General features: G+C 37.4%; 2 protein-coding genes across 2 annotated transcripts; one reads left to right on the top strand and one right to left on the bottom strand.

The window, feature by feature from the left end:
- Positions 1-1,191: 1,191 nt before the first annotated feature.
- LOC105055701 (NADH dehydrogenase [ubiquinone] 1 alpha subcomplex subunit 13-B) lies at positions 1,192-6,675 on the top strand. Its single transcript, XM_010937629.3, has 3 exons — positions 1,192-1,509; positions 6,011-6,082; positions 6,262-6,675. Exons 1-3 carry the CDS (start codon positions 1,295-1,297, stop codon positions 6,404-6,406), a joined length of 432 nt encoding a protein of 143 aa, XP_010935931.1. The 5' UTR covers positions 1,192-1,294; the 3' UTR covers positions 6,407-6,675.
- A 6,691-nt stretch (positions 6,676-13,366) lies between these two features.
- On the bottom strand, positions 13,367-17,695 carry LOC105055700 (uncharacterized). The gene is made up of 7 exons (XM_010937628.3): positions 17,257-17,695; positions 16,280-16,457; positions 15,113-15,210; positions 14,297-14,393; positions 14,041-14,126; positions 13,864-13,958; positions 13,367-13,773 (listed from the first exon to the last, which is right to left on the bottom strand). Exons 1-6 carry the CDS (start codon positions 17,509-17,511, stop codon positions 13,905-13,907), a joined length of 768 nt encoding a protein of 255 aa, XP_010935930.1. The 5' UTR covers positions 17,512-17,695; the 3' UTR covers positions 13,367-13,773; positions 13,864-13,904.
- Between the last annotated feature and the right edge of the window lie 861 nt (positions 17,696-18,556).

Here is an 18,556-nt window from a genome sequence, read left to right as displayed (position 1 = left end):
GCTTGCCTCCTCTCTCTCTCTATCCCTCTCTCGTTGAGCTCCTTGTTTTCTTTTCACTGTTGCCTAGTCTCCTCTCTGATTTGACTGTCGGAGGGTCCCCGCCGGAGCCACCTCCGGTCAGTGCGGACTTTCTTTTGCAGGCACTCGCTCCCGGCGACCAGGCGACGAGGGGATTGACCGCAACAATACTGAAAATATATTATCCCTTAGAAATTTTAATCTGATAAGCAATAAGGTGGAGCATCTGAAGGCCAACTAGCTTAAATCTTAAATCTAGATAAGATAATACCTTCCGTGAAATTCATAATTCAAATTTATGGTTCATTGCCTCTCAGACCCACTCAGAAGCATTGCTAAAACTAGATTTATTTTTATTTTATGGTCAGCTGGGTTAATACTGCCACAAACCAAAGAACAGGATCGATTGCAGAAAACATAAAAGGGGAGTTCATTAACATAAATTTTCATAATCAAAAAAATAATCCGAAGATTTGGTTCTCTGTTGCAAATACTTGTCCTTCATTCGAGCCTCTCCAAATAAATGCGAGAGTGATGATCCAATACCAAAATAAAATACCGGTGAAATGTAATACAAGGGCTTCCAAGATCCAAACGTCCTGGTATTGTTGATAAGATAAACAAGATGCTTATTTTGGTTGAAATCATATATGATATTTTATTTTTTTCATCAAAGGGTTTCGATTTTTGACCATTCCCATTTAGTGGGCTGAGAAAGACTGCAAGCTCTTTTTGTATGCAACAGCATAAAGAAACAAGCATTTTTTTTGAAAAAATATATATTTTTGCAAATGCCTTACCACTAGGAGATAGCTTGATCCTTTTTTTTTTCCTAATTATTTTCATTTTTTTCTTGTAAACTCGAGTAAACAAGATTACAAGTGCCTCTAGTAATTAGTAATCAACTTAGCAGGAGAGGGCCCTTTTCTTTTTGAAAAAAAAAAAAAAAAAAACTAAGGTAGTAGCTTTAATTTAAAACGCCATAAATCTATTCATCCAAAAATTCATAAAAACGTCAGCGCATGCATAATGGAATCACAGCCTTCCATCAAATGTTCCTGCTCTTAACCTAGTCCCCGCCACACCACTGCAGCAATGTCTTGCTGCTCCACGCTCCCACATCTCATAGGCGCGAAATAAAGATCACAGTCTGCTCCGCGGAGCACCGTAACCATCGTTCTGGCTCCAAGGCCGCCTCCCCTCCAATCGACGCCGTCTTCGCGTCCTTGAGGCGAACCGGATCGGAGAGAAAGAGGGTGGGAAACGCCGGTCGACGATGACGGAGGCTGTGGTTAGGAAGAAGCCAGGGATGGTGAGCGTGAAGGAGATGCCAGTGCTCCAGGACGGTCCGCCGCCGGGGGGTTTTCCGCCGGTGAGGTACGCGCGACGGATCCCGAATAAAGGCCCAAGCGCAGTCGCCATCTTTCTCACCGCCTTCGGCGCTTTCTCTTGGGGCATGTACCAGGTCGGCAAGGGCAACAAGATCCGTCGGTCAGTCCTCTATTCATCACTTTAATATCCAGGGTTGTTCCGATCTGTCTGTTGTTACTGTGATTTGTTTTTACTTAGATTTGATTCCGGGGAATCTAGAAATCGTGCCCCTTTTTTTTCTTCCTACCTTTCTAAGGTTTGGAGGTTGATGATGTCGATCAACCAGATTGATGGATGTTTTACTGATCCGATCGTCGTTGAATGTTGAAATTTTAGTTAATTTCTGTTCTTTGAATCATGATTTGTGGGATCTGGTGTTCATAAAAGGTGATAAAAGATTAAAATTTTCCTGTATATGTTATATTAGCAAGAACATGGAAATTAGGGTGTAGTTTTGCCATATCTGGTCTTTGCCGACGCGATCAGGACCTATCACTATCATCAACATGTTATCTCGCTTGTTGCTTGACCGTCGGAGGGTCTCCCGCAGGCTCCCGGGCGGACAGCACTGCTAATCTGCCATTTTGTCAGAGCTGTTATCATTTTTAATTGCAGATTGTATGAGGGCTATGTTCATTGACACCACAGCTATTGTTTTCTGTAGCTGTAGAGACCTGCAAATCATTGCAGTCTATCAAACGTGCTTCCACTGTACTTTATATTAGGTTCTGGGTCATTTGAGTCTGGGATGTAGAAACATGTGGAAGTCTAGGAATTTTTCCCAATATTTCCCTTTACCTTTAGAGTCTGGACGTTGATGTTGATAAACCAAGATTGATGGAGGACTACTTGTCCAACCATTTTTCAAATGCACTGTGGAAGATCCATTTTGAATGCTGGGTCCATTTGATGAACTGTGTGCTAAAAAAATACCCACCCACCCCCGCCACCTCTACCGCTTTCTATAGATTTTAATCTGTCCTTTCTTATGGTAATGGAATTGGATTTTCTTCAGCACTCTGATTTGATAAGGGCAACGAGTAGAGAGTGAATTTTAGGAATTTTTCCATTTAAATTTTCTTTCAGAAATCAAGATTAGTGGAGGTTTATTGACCTGATTTTATGATTGTAATATTAATTTTAACCTGTTTTCTTTCGGCAACTGAGTCAGACTGTAGGGCTTTTCTTGGTGCTGTGATTTAGTTCTGTGCTTTTAAAAAGCTTGCTGCTTTTCCCCTCGTTTTTTGTAGGGTTTGGATATTGATGTTCAGATATCATGATTGGTGGAGGTCTGTTGATCTGAGCATGATTGAAATGTTAATTTTAGGTTTTCTTTTTTACAGCAATTTAGTTAAAGTTTTTAGTCTATTGTTTATAAATTGTGTGAAAAAGCTTGAAGTTTTAGGATATGTTATATTAGCAACAAAGAAAATTTAGGGATTTTGGAGGAGGAGGTTTATTCATCTGATTATGATAAGAATGTAATTCAACTTGCTTTTGACTGCAATTAGTTAGAATTTTTTTATTTATATTGTCATAAATTGTTAGAAAAGATCAAAATTTTCATGGATATTTTATGTTGGTTAGTTGAAATTTACTTGGAAAGAAAGGAGTTTCCATTAATTGTATTAATGTAATTAAGGATACATATAATGGGGTGATTGCTAGTATGACAAATACTAGTGGTAATACTAGTGAGTTTTCAATCATGACAGGTTTATACCAAAGATCAGCTCCAAGCTTTTATTTATTTATTTATTTTTTTGCACTAGTGATGGATGAACCTATTAAGCATATTTAGGACTATACTCCTTGATGCATGGCGGATAATATAATCTTAATGGATGAAACTAAGGTTGGAGTTACTTGTGAGTTGCAATTGTGGAGGACTATATTGGAATATAATGGTTTTAGGTTAAGTAGGACCGAGATAGAATACATGGAATATAGTTTTACTAAAATTAGAAATAGAGATGAAGGTGGAGCAAAATTGAGGATCATTAAGTTCTTTAGTGTGATCATCTTAGGTATTTAAGATCAATTATTCATAAGAAAGAAGAGATTGAAAAGGGTGTTATTCATAGGATTAAATCAAGGTGTTTTAAATGGAGAAGTACAGTTGGGATATTATGTGGTCGTAGGATACCTGCAAAGTTTGAAGAAAAAATTTATAGGATAGAAATATTTGACCAATTATGCTTTATGGTACAAAATGTTAGATAGTTAGAGAATAATATGTGCACAAGATGAGCATGGCTGAAATAAGAATATTGAGAGGGCATGTGGTAATGCAAGAAAAGATAGAATAAGAAATGAAGTCATTCACAAAAAGGCAGAGGTAGCACTAATTAAGAACAAGTAGAGAGAATGATGACTTAGATGGTTTGGACATGTACAATATAGTCTGAGAGGTGCACAAGTGTGAAGGAGTGATTTGATACATGTAGAAAGAAAAGGGGTGGAGGTAAATAGAAAATCACATAAGTTGAAGCAATAAGAAAGGACTTGATATTGCTATATCTTTTAGAAAGTGTAGTCCTAAATAGGATGGAATGGTGGAAAAGAATTTATATAACCGACCTCACCTAGTTTGAGATTAAGACCTAGTTGAGTTGGGTTCAGTTATCAAAGTTTACTAGGACATGTTATATCAACAATTTGATAGTTTAGGAGTGAAGCAATAAGCATGACTAGGTTATCCTTTCCAATTTCTGATCTTTGTTGAGATAGTCAGGGCCTATGAGCACCATTGCTGAATCATTTTTTAATTCAGAACTTTGATTAATACTGTTTTCTGCACCAGGATTGACATCTAGAACTAATGTCATCTTATGATAACAGGCTGTTAATCTGTTACTGTTTTGCAAATCTGACTTCAGAAACTTCAAGATTTTGCAAATTAAATCAGCTCATTAGGCTCTAAGCAACTCATGTTCCCCCATGGAAACTGGTTCTTGCCTGGCACTACACCATCTTTGACATTCACATGGTGTTCCAGCTAGGTTGTAAATTACCCAAGTCACCCATTACTTTGACTCTTGCAAACCATCTGCAAGACACATCCCTAGTTTGATTGAATAGATTTAAGAGCTACACCAAAAATAGATATAAGATATGAATTTAGGGACAACTGTATATCTGGTGACTGGGGATGATGTACCTCTAACTTGAATGGTGAACCATTTCTGGTATGCTTGGTGTTAACATCATATACCTGCGCTCAAACCCTAGAAGCAGCAATCTTTAAATCATGGTATTGATCATATTTCTGGTTAAATCTCTCCCTATGCTTGCTTTTATTTTGAAGAAACAACTTTTAGTTTTCTCTTACCCAAATTTTTGCAGCATCCACTTATTCGGACACTCACTTTTTAGAAAAAATGATGATAACATATGGTTATAGTTGTATAAAAGGAAATTTTTTGGGTTGTGGATTTTATCGACAGCATGGAAATTGAGATGACCAAGATCTGGTCTTGATTGTGGTAGCATGTTTTCTGTGCATTAAACTTGGTTTTGGTTATACAAATGATTCTCTTAAGCAAGCAATGAGCAATCGAGCTTTGTGCTGCCACATGATTGATTCTTTAGGGTGTCAATTACCTGGTCTTTAATTATTGGGATTAACCCAGGCATGACCTGCCATTGAAAATTAGTTGCTTGAGCTAAACCTAGTTAATGTATGTCTGACTTGAATTTATTGATTGGAATGCATGGCTAATATAACCAATTGTTCGCCAATGCCCCATCCTGAATTTTGGTTCAGTCTTGATGAGTGCCAGTTACAAAATCCATCTGAAAATCCAGAAGCACATTGGAATCAGTATGTTGACGTAGTATTATAGCTCTCAATAAGGGGATAATGATTCTACCGGAATCATCTCCACCTAAACTGCTAGCATCAACTCCCCTCCTCCATCCTTTATCAGTTATGCTATCTTTTGGAACCACCGTCTATCTTAGAGGCTTTTGACAGATGCTTGAGGACCCAACGTTTGTTGCTTCCTTTCTTTAACTTGAATTCCTTCATATTGGGCTTGTACATCGCTGACAACAAGAAGCTCCAGTTCCCCCAAACAATGCGACACTTTAATCTGCATGCCCCGGTCCTGGCTATGCTTGTTCAGTTTATGATATTCGACTCTCATATTTTCTACCAATTTTTTATTCTTACAACTTCCATCCTGTTTGCTTAGGGCTTGCCATCCTCTTTTTGGAATTCCAAGACACATTCAAACACTCCTCACTGGACTGTACGCAAAAAAAAAAAAAAAACACTCCTCACTGGACCACTCTTATATTCTCATTGTATGGTTATACAATTTCTATTGGTTCCCACTGTGTTGTTTTTAAGTGATGCAAGTCCTAAGCTTCTGCGGTTGAACCAACTGTTCCTAAATATAACTCAAGTCTACCTTGGTAGTTTTGTCTATTACTCGTTGCATATTTTATTGCCAGACATTTTAGTGCGTAACAGTTTTCGGCCTTAACAAGATTTTTCCTTTTGTTCAATTTCTTTAATATTTTCTTTTTTAATCTATTGTTAGTATATTTAGACACATTTTTGACTAATCGTGCTCCTTGTAATTATAATGCCAACGCCACCATGTTGAAATTTCAGTGAGCTCAAGGAAGAGAAGTATGCTGCTCGCAGAGCAATACTTCCCATGCTTCAAGCAGAAGAAGATGAAAGGTGACGAACATCATGCTCATATTGGCTTTTTTTTTTTTTGTTTTGGGGTGGGGGGGGGGGGGGGGGGGGCGGCGGGGGGTGTGGGGTGGGTTATTGAAGGACAAGCATTTTAACAATATATAAGTTTCCTTTAAAAAAAAAAAAAAAACTTATTGCTTTTTCTTTTGATGTGCTCGTAGATTTGTGAAAGAATGGAAGAAATATCTGGAAGAGGAGGCCAGAATTATGAAAGATGTGCCTGGGTGGAAGGTCGGCGAGAGTGTGTACCACTCTGGGAAATGGGTGCCCCCCGCAACTGGTGAGCTCCGACCAGATGTGTGGTGAGAGGGTAGAGAACTCTCGATTTCAGCTGGATCATCCAAAACTGAGTTCTATAATCCCCGACTGTGATTCCGTCACTTGTGCAACAGAAAATTCTCAGACCATGCACTGTAAAAAACCTTCTATTTATCCTTCTTGCTTGGACAGATGGAAGGGTTTGTCCGGTTAATAATCCTTATCTCAGAATGACCTATTCTTGTCTTGACAGCAATGATTGCTGAAGCCTTTCACTTTCTAAGGGAATGCCAGGGATTGCTAAAGGTGAAGCTAAATTCTTGGTTTGCATGCATGAATGCAATGGGATTTTGTGTTTTTGAGTGGCTGTATTGGCAGAATGTGGGCGTTGCAGGTTATTGGGTGTGCCATGGGAGAGCACCTCGACGGAAAGTCTTATCATCTCCAAATGCGTTCCTGGAGTGATTGACCCCCGCCGCATAAGCTTGCCAGCCCACTACGATAGGTGTCGGGGCACGCATGACGCCGCCGTATAAGCTTGCCAGCGCCAGGAGAGATCCCACCGCCAACGGTACACGGTTAAGGGCATTAGGCATGTTTTGTGGGAGCACTTATCTGATGTGGGGAATACGTGCTATTTGGCTGATTTCTCATGTCAATTGTGCAAGGGGATGCAAGGATTTGAATTTTACGAATGGTAAATTTTTAAATATCAATAGTTACAGATTGAGGTTCCATCTTGAGGTAAATAGAAAATATGAATTTTTACTTATGAAAAATGAATAGGATATTATCTGTCTGGATTTATTGTCATATTCAAATCTATTCGAATATCAATAGAGATTTGAGCATTCAACTAATATTCATATCCATATTCATCTAATATACATAAATAACTATCTTATCCATATCTCAATATCTAATTTTATTTATAATTCTATTTAATTTTGTATAATACTTATGGACTTTAAGAAACCAAATGACCACATTATCATGTTATTAATTTGATTTTTTATCAATTTAGTAATATCTTTAATTTTATGGTTATAAAATTGAATTATTTGATTTATATCCATATTTATCTCTATATCTTAAGTATTCAATTTGTATTCATATTTTTTTAAATAAATATATTTATAAATTTTTGCATTCGATTAACATTTGTATTTTTATTTTTATTTTTATTTCTTAAATAAAACAAATATGAGTATATGTATATCAGTATTCGATTCATGTTCAATTCCATTTCAGCATTAGGTTATTTGGTTTAGGAGGTGGACGCGTTAAGTTGCTTGGGTAGCCTATTTCGAAGGATTTGGTTTGTTTTGCATTTGGGTTGAAGTTGTTTTGCATTTCGCCATGCTGATTCTTCTTGTTGCATGTCCCAACTCTTGGTGTGCACAAGACTTGCATAATATTATCCTTACAATGTTTACAATGAGTTTTGTTTAAAGTAAATTAGTTCTGGTAAAAGCAACGTTTGTTCCAGTTTAGATATGGTTGCATCGAAATTTGGATTAGTTTGTGAAATAGTTGATTTGGCTTGATAAATATTTAGCACCGTATAAGACCAAGTACCACCAAGTAGATAGAAAAATCGAATAGACAGGCCAAAGACCCAAGAAGCCAAGAAAGAAATATAAAGAAATCAGACAACATGAACTTGAAAAAATTATATTTGTCATTTATCTTTATACTCTTATAATCCATCAACATCTCGAAGGAATGCTTATCAAATCCAATAGTGAAGTAATGACTTATGTTCTTATACTCAAATAGCTCTCTGTTTTGTTATAGCACGACCTTCTATTATCTGTTTTTGAAAAATAATATGAACTTTGATCATTTTTTTTGGTAATCTACCTTTAATTATTAAAGCGCGGTCGCACTCACTACTAGAACTTCTATTATTAAATCTAATGGATTAAAATATTCTACTCCCTTCTAGCTCAAAGGCTCGGATCTGCTGTCTACGCCACTGTCTCTCGTCTCCTCCTCCTTCGTTCTAGGATTTGGCTTTCTCTTCTCTAAGGATCTGAGATCCACTCGAGATCTCATCAGGCAAGCAAGATTATAGGGTTCTCATTTTGAATCGGCTTCCGTTTCGGTGAAATGTACTTTGTTTTGATGGTGTTTGTCGTGGAAATTTGAGGCATTAGTTTGGTTGATGGGTTTCTATTTCCATGTCGGGGATTTTTAATTTCAATTTTCTTCACCATAAATTGACGATTTCAAGGAAAAAAAAATTGTGTGGGTTCATTTGTTTTGGGAAAGTATGCATGGATTCATCGAGTTCGGAAATTCTGTATCCATATCGTTCTCTAAAGTCGGGAACTTTTTTTATTTTTGAAAGTTGTTTTTGTATTATTACTAGTGGATGTACCCTGATACGTATTCTTGGTGCGGTGCCTTCTTCAAAGTCCCTCTTTTCTTCTGGCTGAGGATTTATTGCTTCTTTGGATGGGGTGTTTCTTCGGATTGTGTGTTGTATATTTCAGATCTATGCCCTCCTCTGTTTTGCTGGTTGATTGCCTGGATCTGTTCTTTTGCCTCGTCCACTATCCGTATTGAAGGCTGTTAGCATAATTAAATGCTCGTAAGTGATTAGAAACTTAAGAATTCAACATATATCTTCTCCTCATTTGCTTTGTATGTATAGTGGAAATCATGGTTGATGACTGATACTTGATATTTTCAATGTTTACAGGTTTTTGTGTCGACTGGTCATTTTTTGCGGTTTTTTTTTTTTTTTGTTGTCATTCCTCTTGGAAGAATTAGGATCTCTTATGGGGAAGGAAAAACGGATCTGATGGAGGCCAAAAAAAACACTTGGTCCTATCTTTGTGTGTTATGGTGCTCGTTTTAGGATTTCTATTCCTGTACTCTGGTTCTTTCTTTGGTCCTCCTCGGCGGCATACTAGCTCTGCTTTAGAGTATGATAGTAGATTCTCAAGATCAATTGGTTGGAGTGGTGATGATGGTGGAGAGGCTGGCAGATCAGATGAGTCCATTTTTGGGCTGGAAGATGGAGACGATGGTCCAGTACCCAAGAGCTTTTCCGTGAGTGTTTGTCGAGCTAGTTATTTCTGTCAATATAGTGTTATATATAAAAATATATAAAAATAATATGAATAAAAAAATTAAAAAAATATTATAATTTTATTAAAAAAATTAATGAGGAATCATTTTATTAATACAAATATCTATTTTTTCAATGCTCCATCCATCCTTCATCCTTCTGATTGGGGAGAATGCAAATTGATGGATCGAGACAGATGGTCCTTCTTTTTCATCCATCCTTTCTGTAACTTTTTGAATCAAAAGATGGATAGATGCTATCTATTCTTCTAATCATATACATTTATCCTCTCATGACCTCAACCAAATATAGGATTAAAGTTCTAAATTTTTTTTATATAATTAAAATAGAGTATTCATATATTTTTTATGTGAATATATCTAAAAGAGTCAGAAAATAAAACATCCTATTCTAATATGATTAGTCACGTAAGCGGCCATCCAATCAGTCGCTGCTAATCTTTTTTTTAGACCTCTATTTTTAGGTTGGTTGGGTTCAAATAGCTCACTATTCTACATTAAAAAATAAAAAATAGAAAAAAATTCTAATGCATTGCATATAAACGCAATCTTTCATCCATACTGCATCCACACTCTATGCATGTATTGTGCATGCCAAAGTTCTACCACTAATCAAAGGTCTTTTTTTTTGTAAAAAAAATTACTTAAACAATTACTCATCTTAGGTAGGGATGGCAATAGGTTGGATCGGTCGATATTCATATCCACTTCATTAAAAAAAGAATCATACTTGTATTCGCCGTGCATCCATCTCGGATCGGGTCGAGCTTTAAGGATGGATCGAGTCGGATTGGGTCTAACTGAATTGGTCTCTCCTTTTTCGTTCCCCATCTCCATCGGTGCCCCACCACCACTTGCCGCCCCATCCGATCATCCCAAAACCTTACAAAATATCATGCTTCCATTAAGATTAAGCTCCCAAAACCCTAAGGGACCAACTCACACCGCCACAACTCACACAAAATCCTATGCTTGAAAAAAAAACACAATCGGAACTATAAAACCCCTCTAATCCCCTCAGGTGCTCTCCTTCTCCATAGATCTCTGAAAAAGAGAATGCTCTCTTTCTCCATAGATCTTCGAAAAAGAGAATAAAATGAAAAGAAAAAGAAGCAAAAAAAGATTAAAAAAAAAAAGAAACCAATCTATATGGAAAAAAATCTTACCTTTTAATTTTTTTCATCTTTTTATTGTTTTGGTTGATTTTTCTTATGTTTTTCCCAAGTGTTTCCTATGTTTTTTCAATTCTCTAGAGGCTCAGTCAGGTGGGAGGCTTGGAGTGGCTGAACAAAGAAGCTTGAACGATGTCTAGAGTTTTGTCAAAATCCTAGCTATCGAACCACCATTAGAGGTAGGAGGGTGGGGATCTACCGGGTCACCGCTAGGAGTGGAGGGGAGTGGAGACCCACCAACCGCCGTAGCGCCGCTTGGGGTGGCCAGGTCATCGGGTGGGGGTGGGGGGGTTTGATATAAAAAAGTGAGAGAGGGGTGGGGAGAGTAGAGATCCGTCAGCCATCGAGCCACCGCATTGGTACAGCGCCGCTTGGGTGTCGAGGTGGCTAATCACCAGATGGGAGTAGAGGGGATGTAAGTGAGAGAGAGAGAGAGAAAGAGGGGAGGCAGATTTTGATGTAAACGAGAGAGATTTAAATTTATTCAAATAAAAGATATTATCAGAGCAGGTTCAGGATGTAGCATATCATTATCCATATCTGATTCGAAGTTGATTCGAATATTTTTTTTAAAATCCATACTCGTTCTACCTCTTAATTGGATCAGATAAAATCTACTCTCTTCAGATCAGATATCCACTGGATCGATAAAATTACCACTTCTAATCTCAAGATCAGTTTCACTTAGTACCGTTCAAGTTTAAAAAAATTTAAAATTCTCTATAAAACTAGCTCAATGGTTCAAATATAATCCCAAATCTTATCCATCATTAAACATAACTCTATTTTAAAGAATAATTTTGTCCTTACTGGAATGGAATGGCTTATTTAACAAAAATTACTATCTTATTTACTCCTCATCTCTCTTTTACTACCACCACCTCTTACTCTTCTAACACCTTCTCTCTTGAACCCTACTATCATCTTTATCCCTCCTTTCTACTCCTCTCTATCTGACTTGATCCCATAAGCCCCATTCACTCCTACCTCCTCATCTTGCAACATATTCTAATCTTTTCGAAACCCTGCTACCATCTCCATCCCTCCTCTATTTAACCTAGTCCCAAGTCCCACACGAGCCCCACTCAGTCCCATCGTCTCCTTTTGCACAACAGCTCCTCACTATACCCCATTACTATCCTCATCCCACCCCTCCATCTAATCCAATCCCAAGACCCACCCACTTTCACCACCTCCTCTCTAAATCCCATTACCATCCTCATCCCTCCTCTTTACCTAACCAAACCCCAAGTGCCATCCCCTCCCCTTCTCATCTCTCCTCTCCATCAACCTCCACCTCATCATCTCCTCCCCACTCCATCCTCTCCCGGATCACCATGTTCTTCTTCTTTGCCATCACCCTTGACCTTGCCTACACCATCCCCAATATCACCCTCCTCATTGTTATCAATTATCATTCTTGCTATCTCTCTCTATCCCCATGGTTATGCGGATCAAGGACCACAGCAATAGCTAGATCGCCTACAACCACAATACCATTTTGTTGGGTAAACAACCAAAGTGCACCCAAAACAACACTATATCAAACGTACAAATTTTATATGAAAAAAAAATTATATGAGCAAAATTAAACAAAAGGACCACATTAAACCATTTAATTAACAACAAAGATTATTTTGAAACTTTTTAAACTTGATAAGTACTAAATAAAAGTGACCCTAAATTGACGGTGTTAAAAGTAATTTGTCTTCGGTCGATATACACCAGAGGAAGTTCCAAGCTTATTTGTTCTCTGCTTGTTTCCGGTGACATTGGTAATATTAAAAGATTTTCTAGGATCGCACGAACAGGAAGAAAAACAACATCGGAGAGCATTTTAAAAGGCCCGGGGGCTGCCGAACCTTCTCAAGCTTAAGCAAACGTGGGGCAAAAACTGAAAGTTCCAACCGCACACAAGACTGACTAAAAATATGCCTCCGAAAGAAAAACATTTGAACAACGGTGCACACGGATTCCACAGATTTATTTCCAAAGAGGGGGCAACATATGCAGGAAATGCAAGTCACCATTCAATATATATATATATATATATATAATCTTCCCAAAGATTTGAGAAGCCTAGAGAGATGGATATTCCTCTGAACAATGGTACAAACTTGGACTCTAAAAAGAGGTCACACCTCAGAAAAGGATAGCTTTCGGCTCTTCCTCCAACTAAGAAATACCATTCAGATCACTATTCACTAATGGTCCTTTTGCTTCTTAATGCCAAAATGAAACCATAGCACGCAGTCTGTCCATCATGCACCTGTCTTAAACTAATTCAGTCTGTAATGCTCGGCTCCAAAAAATTTCATCACACTGATGCAAACAAAATCAACTTATAAATTTGCAGCAATCAACATCATCAATATAGAGCAAACACATATCAGCATATATCAACACGGACATAACAGTTTCATGTCATTCAACCACTTTGCAAGGTATCCCAACCTTCTTGTCCCCTCTGCAGTTTCTCGTATACATGTACCAATGAGTTGCAATGCATTAGTAAGCATTTACAGATTAAAGCCCACTGAAAATGAACAGCAAACGCACCATGTTTTGCATTGCACTGGTTGATGTTCACGGGAGCATACCATATTATTCTTGTCACCAACGCAATAGTATGCAATGATTCCACTTCCTTTGTTGTGTTAAAGGCATTGACAGAACACCAAAATGTGCCCATACGTACCAACCCACGCTAACTCAAAAATATGAAAGTTCTGGTTCATTTAACTAAAAGGCAATTTCAAATTAAAAATGAAAAATCGACTAGAGAGAAGATATAAAGTGACAATTAACATCAGGATTGCCTCCCAGGATAGGAAGAGACTTGTTTGATGTATAGCGGAGATCCTTTCCAAAGGACACAGAAAGAACTTAAGCTACTTCAATCTGTATTGGTTTTACTTCTCCCTCCTAACAGCTAACCTCTGACCAAGATAATGTGGTTGGTGAAGATCAACAGAACTATGAGATTGGAAAAAAAACTTGGATAAATAAAGGACGACATCTCAGAAATGCATGATTTAGCTTCATATCTGAAGTAGTTCTACCAGTTGGCGTTGCATGGAGACCACATGGTACACAGTTCTCGGAGTTGAAAATATTGATAAGTGACCTACAGTGCAGAGAAGTCTGGAGGAGATCTTATTAGTTTCTAAACTCTCTGGCCAATAAAGAGGCACAAGCAACAGAATTAGCAGTAAAGAAGCTAGTGCAACTCACCATTGGTTACTGACTAATCATTTGGCAGGAACCTTGAAGCTTCATTTGTGCAGGATACTTTTCTTTGGCAGTTTGGGCTTCTTCTGAATGTGGTTCTGAACATAGCAGAGAAGGTAGTTGACAGTAAGCACAAACACAAAGGGAGCATGAAACAAAAGTAATAATTCAATAGGATACCTTTTGCCTTTCCAAAGCCTCAACATCTGTCCTCTCTTTCCAATTGCTCTTACGCAATTTGATAGGTCGATTTCCAACATATTTGCCTAAAATGATAATGTTGGGAAGAAGAACAATGTAAAATGTAGTTACTTAAAAGGATAAATATGGTTTTGCCTAAACAAAAGCATGTTATATAAAAATTGAACGAGTTAAAAGAAGAAATATGCATTCCCTTGAAAAAAAAAAAAAATGAAGAAAAGGAGGAAATATGTACCATTCATCTCTTTCAATGCTGCTGCAAGGTCTGAGGGGTTTGCAAAACTAACAAATCCATAACCTCTTGTTTTTCCAGTCCTCTTGTCTCTCACCACCTACAAGCAAAAACATTTCAATGGATAAGAATCGTTATCATCAAATTGAATATCTGAATTACAAAATGAATTATCTGCAAAGAATAAGGCCACTATATGGCCAGTAATTCACAATATTGCCTCAGACTCTGGTTAGCAGCTCCATTTAAGTCAACCTGAAAGACCAGTTTAAGTCAATCTAAACAATAGAAGTTTATTCTTCTGGGTATGAGACACCAGTCATTCCATACGCTATAACTCTGTATAGACAATTTCACTGCTATAGACTGCATTCCATACAATCTTATCTTGAATTCCATTAAGAATCTGAAGTTAAAGGAAGTTCACTGATTGCACTTAGAATGACCATGATTCTGTCATGAAGTTGGAAACATCAAGATAAAATTGACGATATTAATCAAAGCAAGGCATTGTCTCCACTTTCCAATGAAGAGACTTTCACACTGAAATTTAAAGACTTTTAAGAATTAATATTAGACATGTGCAATGCAGCTGAGAGGAAGCATCTTTACACAGTACAATAACTACTCTCCCAAATCTGGCTGATACATCCTTCTTGTTTCCCTCCCATAAACAAAGAGAGAAGTGAGCAAGAAGAGGTGCATTTTCCAAAAGAAAAGGGAGTATCCAAAGACACATGGACAATGGAGCTGCATGGTCAGACATTCAACTAATGAATTTGTGCTATACTATTAGACATAGCTTGAATAGAAACTCACTCTTGCCATGTTGAAGGAGGGAAACCTTGAGAATGCTTTTGAAAGGACGTCATCATTGACTTCATTGCCCAGATCTCCACAAAATAAACGAAAATCATCTGCACAATATCTAAAAGAATGAATGGACTTTGCACCTCTTTCAAGGAAATTAATGACAAACATTAATTTATGACTAGAAACTTCTATTGGTAAGTGGAGCAATAAGCAAGTGTTATGGGAAAGCAACTGCACAGACAGCATCATCTACAGTTAGACTAGAGTATGGTATCTCTAACTGGTGTTAAATACTGATATATTCAGAAAGTACAAAATAGCAGTTGCAAATACATAATATAATATCTTTTAGTACACATTTTCATATGTAAATGTGATAGTTGCATATAATGCTTTACACTAAGTCTAGTTAACATCATGTTCCACCGAAGCTAAATAGAGCTCAAGCACATACGATTAGCCTACATACCAAAGTTTGAGAAGAAATGGGAAGGACCTATTTCTATGGTTATGTCAACCCCCTTGCATCTTCCCTGGTTTGATCGCCAAATATCCCCTAACCTTAGCTACAATTAAAGACAAAAAAAAAAAAAGTAACTTATATACACATGCATGAACACAGGACACTTCTAACCAAGTTTCATTCCAGACTGAAATCTTCCAAAGTTCAAAGGCCGTGAACTTAAATAAAGAAGATCAAGTAGCTTTTGCACAAGCATGTACACAAGATTCATTTCTGAACAAAATCCTTCAGCAAAAAGCTTTTGCTCCATTACTATAACTAGCCCCATCAAGAAGTACAGAATTGCACATTCAACTCATCATGTCTTTCATCATAAAAATAAGCTTCACAGAATTTTTAGAACAATATCTGAACTACTAAAGATTAGCAGCACAAAATGTCAGTCGATAGAATGCTTAGCAGTTTACATTATGCCTCCAAAATCTATATCAACAAACAATTGGAAGTACTCATTAAATACTATAATGAGCGAATGAAGACATGATTTTTTTTTTTTTTTTGATGAAAATGAAGACATGAATTTAACCATATCACAGCCTCAATCTATGTTCAATTTTAGATGGATGCAACAACAATTGCCAAAGTGAGAAATCTTACACATCAAAAACACTGCAATCAAGTATATAAATAAATGAAGTTGCTGAACATACTCTCGGGCCATTCAGCCAATGTTGAATCCTCCCAGCTTTGACCAGCTGCTTTACGAGGTATTGCTCTCTTTTTTGTTTCAGCTTTATGCTCAACCTCGCTGCTTGCAAGTGCAGCTTTCACACTTTCTAGAGCCTCTGGTGTAATAGTTTGAGCATCCCGTTGGAAAAGTTGTTGTGCCTATAAATATGAAGTTTATGGTCATGCAGATTTGTGAGGTAAAATATGAAATATAAGCTCTGGTCTTGGGAACCAAAATATGCAACAAATACATAAAAAACAAATATCAATGGTAACACAATTTCTTTCACACGCTGATATTTGTTAAATTCGCATTAAAAGAAAAAAAGCCTCCAATGACATCATTAGTCAAACTCAAATAGGTGACTTCTTATTGCTTAGAATTACACCAAAGGCACCAATCATGTCCCTCATCCAGCTCCCATGTATTATACAATGAATCGAGAAAGCCCTTGAAAATCTGGTCATCTGTGAACGTGGACATTTTGCATACTTACATTTTTCCCAAAAATGTCCTAACGGTAATTTGATTATATAAGCAGGGGTTCGTGAAATTTTATTGACAACTGAACTTCTTGTGACATAATTCTTTTGACTTACTAATCTTGTGGTTGTGCCTCTAGATTGGACAGCATATAAGACCTCCCTGGATTTAGATTTGTGAACAGAAGACTTTGTAAGCCTAGTTGAACTTCTAATTGCATGGTAATATATAGAGTTGGTAGATATGGTATATCTTTCTTAAAACGGGACAAAACCTTTATAGAGAGGACCAAAAATCACAACTTTTCCCTGATTACCTACATCTTCCACCTTGTTTCTTCATACAATCTCTTCAATTTAAATCTTTGCACGACTTATTACAATCGACAATATAATCTGGTAAATATTATGAGCTCTATCAGATTTTCAATAGCTTCAAGCAGAAATATAGATGACAAGAAGCCGAAGAACTGACCTGCTGGTACTGAGGGAGCGAATAGACCCCGGAGACCACTGGAGACGCGGCAGGGTATGCCGGCGGGAAAGACACTGGCACCGGCGGCATCTTGACCGGCGGAGGGATCTGGGGCTGAGGGAGATAGGGTTGCTGGGTCGCGGGATCGGGGTTCTGAAGATGGAACGGGAGAGGGAAGTAGGAAGGCGTCGGATAGGCGTACTGGGACGACGCCGAGGGATTCGAATTCGATGTCGAAGCCGATTCTGTCGACATGATGGCTTCCAAAAAATGGGAGAGAACCAGATTTGAGAACGAGAAACCCTGGATGGATCTGAAACCGTGGATTGCGAAGACGAGAGGGGTTAAGGCTTTGCAAGGGCGTCAGATCTCTAGGGTTTGGAGCGGCTAGGGGAAGAGGCGTTTAGACTGTGGATTCGCAAAGAGCGCCGGGGCTTGTTGCTTAAGCGGTGGGAAAGCGGAGCGCGAGAAGCGAGGGGGAAACGCCGCGAAAAAGTAAAAAGACTGGGATTTATAAATGGAAATTACTTAGATACCTTTGCTCATTTATGCTTGGATTCCAAAAGGAAAAAATTTCAAACGGCCCCAAAAACTCAAAACAGTTGCAAAGAGATCCAACGAGGAATGACAAACGAATCAGATCCGATCGGATCAATCATAAATAAATTAGATCATAAATAGATTAAATTAAAAAATAATCAATTTAAATTTAATTTATTTATTAAATAAATTAAAAATTTAAATCTGAATCTGATCTATTTATTAAATAGATAATCTGATTCGATCTGTTTAATCCATTTATTAAATAGATCAAATTAGGTTAAATGGATTAAATAGGTTAAACGGATCATATTAAATGGATCAGAAACAGGTTAAACAGATTTTAAATAGGTTAAACGGCTCTTAAATAGGTTAAACAGATTAAACATGTCGGATTAAATGGGTCAGAACTAGGTTAAATAGGTTAAACAGATTAAATGGGTTATCTGACTCGATCTAATCTAAATATTAAACGGATTAAATGGATCAGATATCTAAAATCTATATCCGATCCATTTATTAAACGAGTTAAACGGGTCGACCCATTTATGACCCGAATCCGTTTAGCCTAAATCCAAACTTATTTATGGCGAGTCGAATATGGATCATATTGATGGATCGGGTCATATTTTGTCAGTCTTACCGAATGGTGTGTCTCCATTAGACAATATTATGGTGCGACGATCATATAAAAAATTAAATTTTATGAAGTATCATGAATGCTCTTCTCAAAAATTTTTTGATTTTAGTGCAACTAGAG

Source organism: Elaeis guineensis, chromosome 12, assembly GCF_000442705.2.
Source record: "Elaeis guineensis isolate ETL-2024a chromosome 12, EG11, whole genome shotgun sequence".
Taxonomy (NCBI): domain Eukaryota; kingdom Viridiplantae; phylum Streptophyta; class Magnoliopsida; order Arecales; family Arecaceae; genus Elaeis; species Elaeis guineensis.
Note: the sequence above shows the minus strand (reverse complement) of the source record. Positions and strands in the feature narration are given on the sequence as shown.

Excerpts from the sequence above, each read along its gene's own strand:
- LOC105055701 (XM_010937629.3), top strand. The coding sequence starts at position 1,295 with ATGACGGAGGCTGTGGTTAGGAAGAAGCCAGGGATGGTGAGCGTGAAG. Across the intron at positions 1,510-6,010 it reads AAGGGCAACAAGATCCGTCG|TGAGCTCAAGGAAGAGAAGT; the intron begins GTCAGTCCTCTA and ends TTGAAATTTCAG. Across the intron at positions 6,083-6,261 it reads CAAGCAGAAGAAGATGAAAG|ATTTGTGAAAGAATGGAAGA; the intron begins GTGACGAACATC and ends ATGTGCTCGTAG.
- LOC105055700 (XM_010937628.3), bottom strand. The coding sequence starts at position 17,511 with ATGTCGACAGAATCGGCTTCGACATCGAATTCGAATCCCTCGGCGTCG. Across the intron at positions 15,211-16,279 it reads ATTGGCTGAATGGCCCGAGA|ATGATTTTCGTTTATTTTGT; the intron begins GTATGTTCAGCA and ends GATATTGTGCAG. Across the intron at positions 13,959-14,040 it reads AGGCTTTGGAAAGGCAAAAG|AACCACATTCAGAAGAAGCC; the intron begins GTATCCTATTGA and ends TGCTATGTTCAG.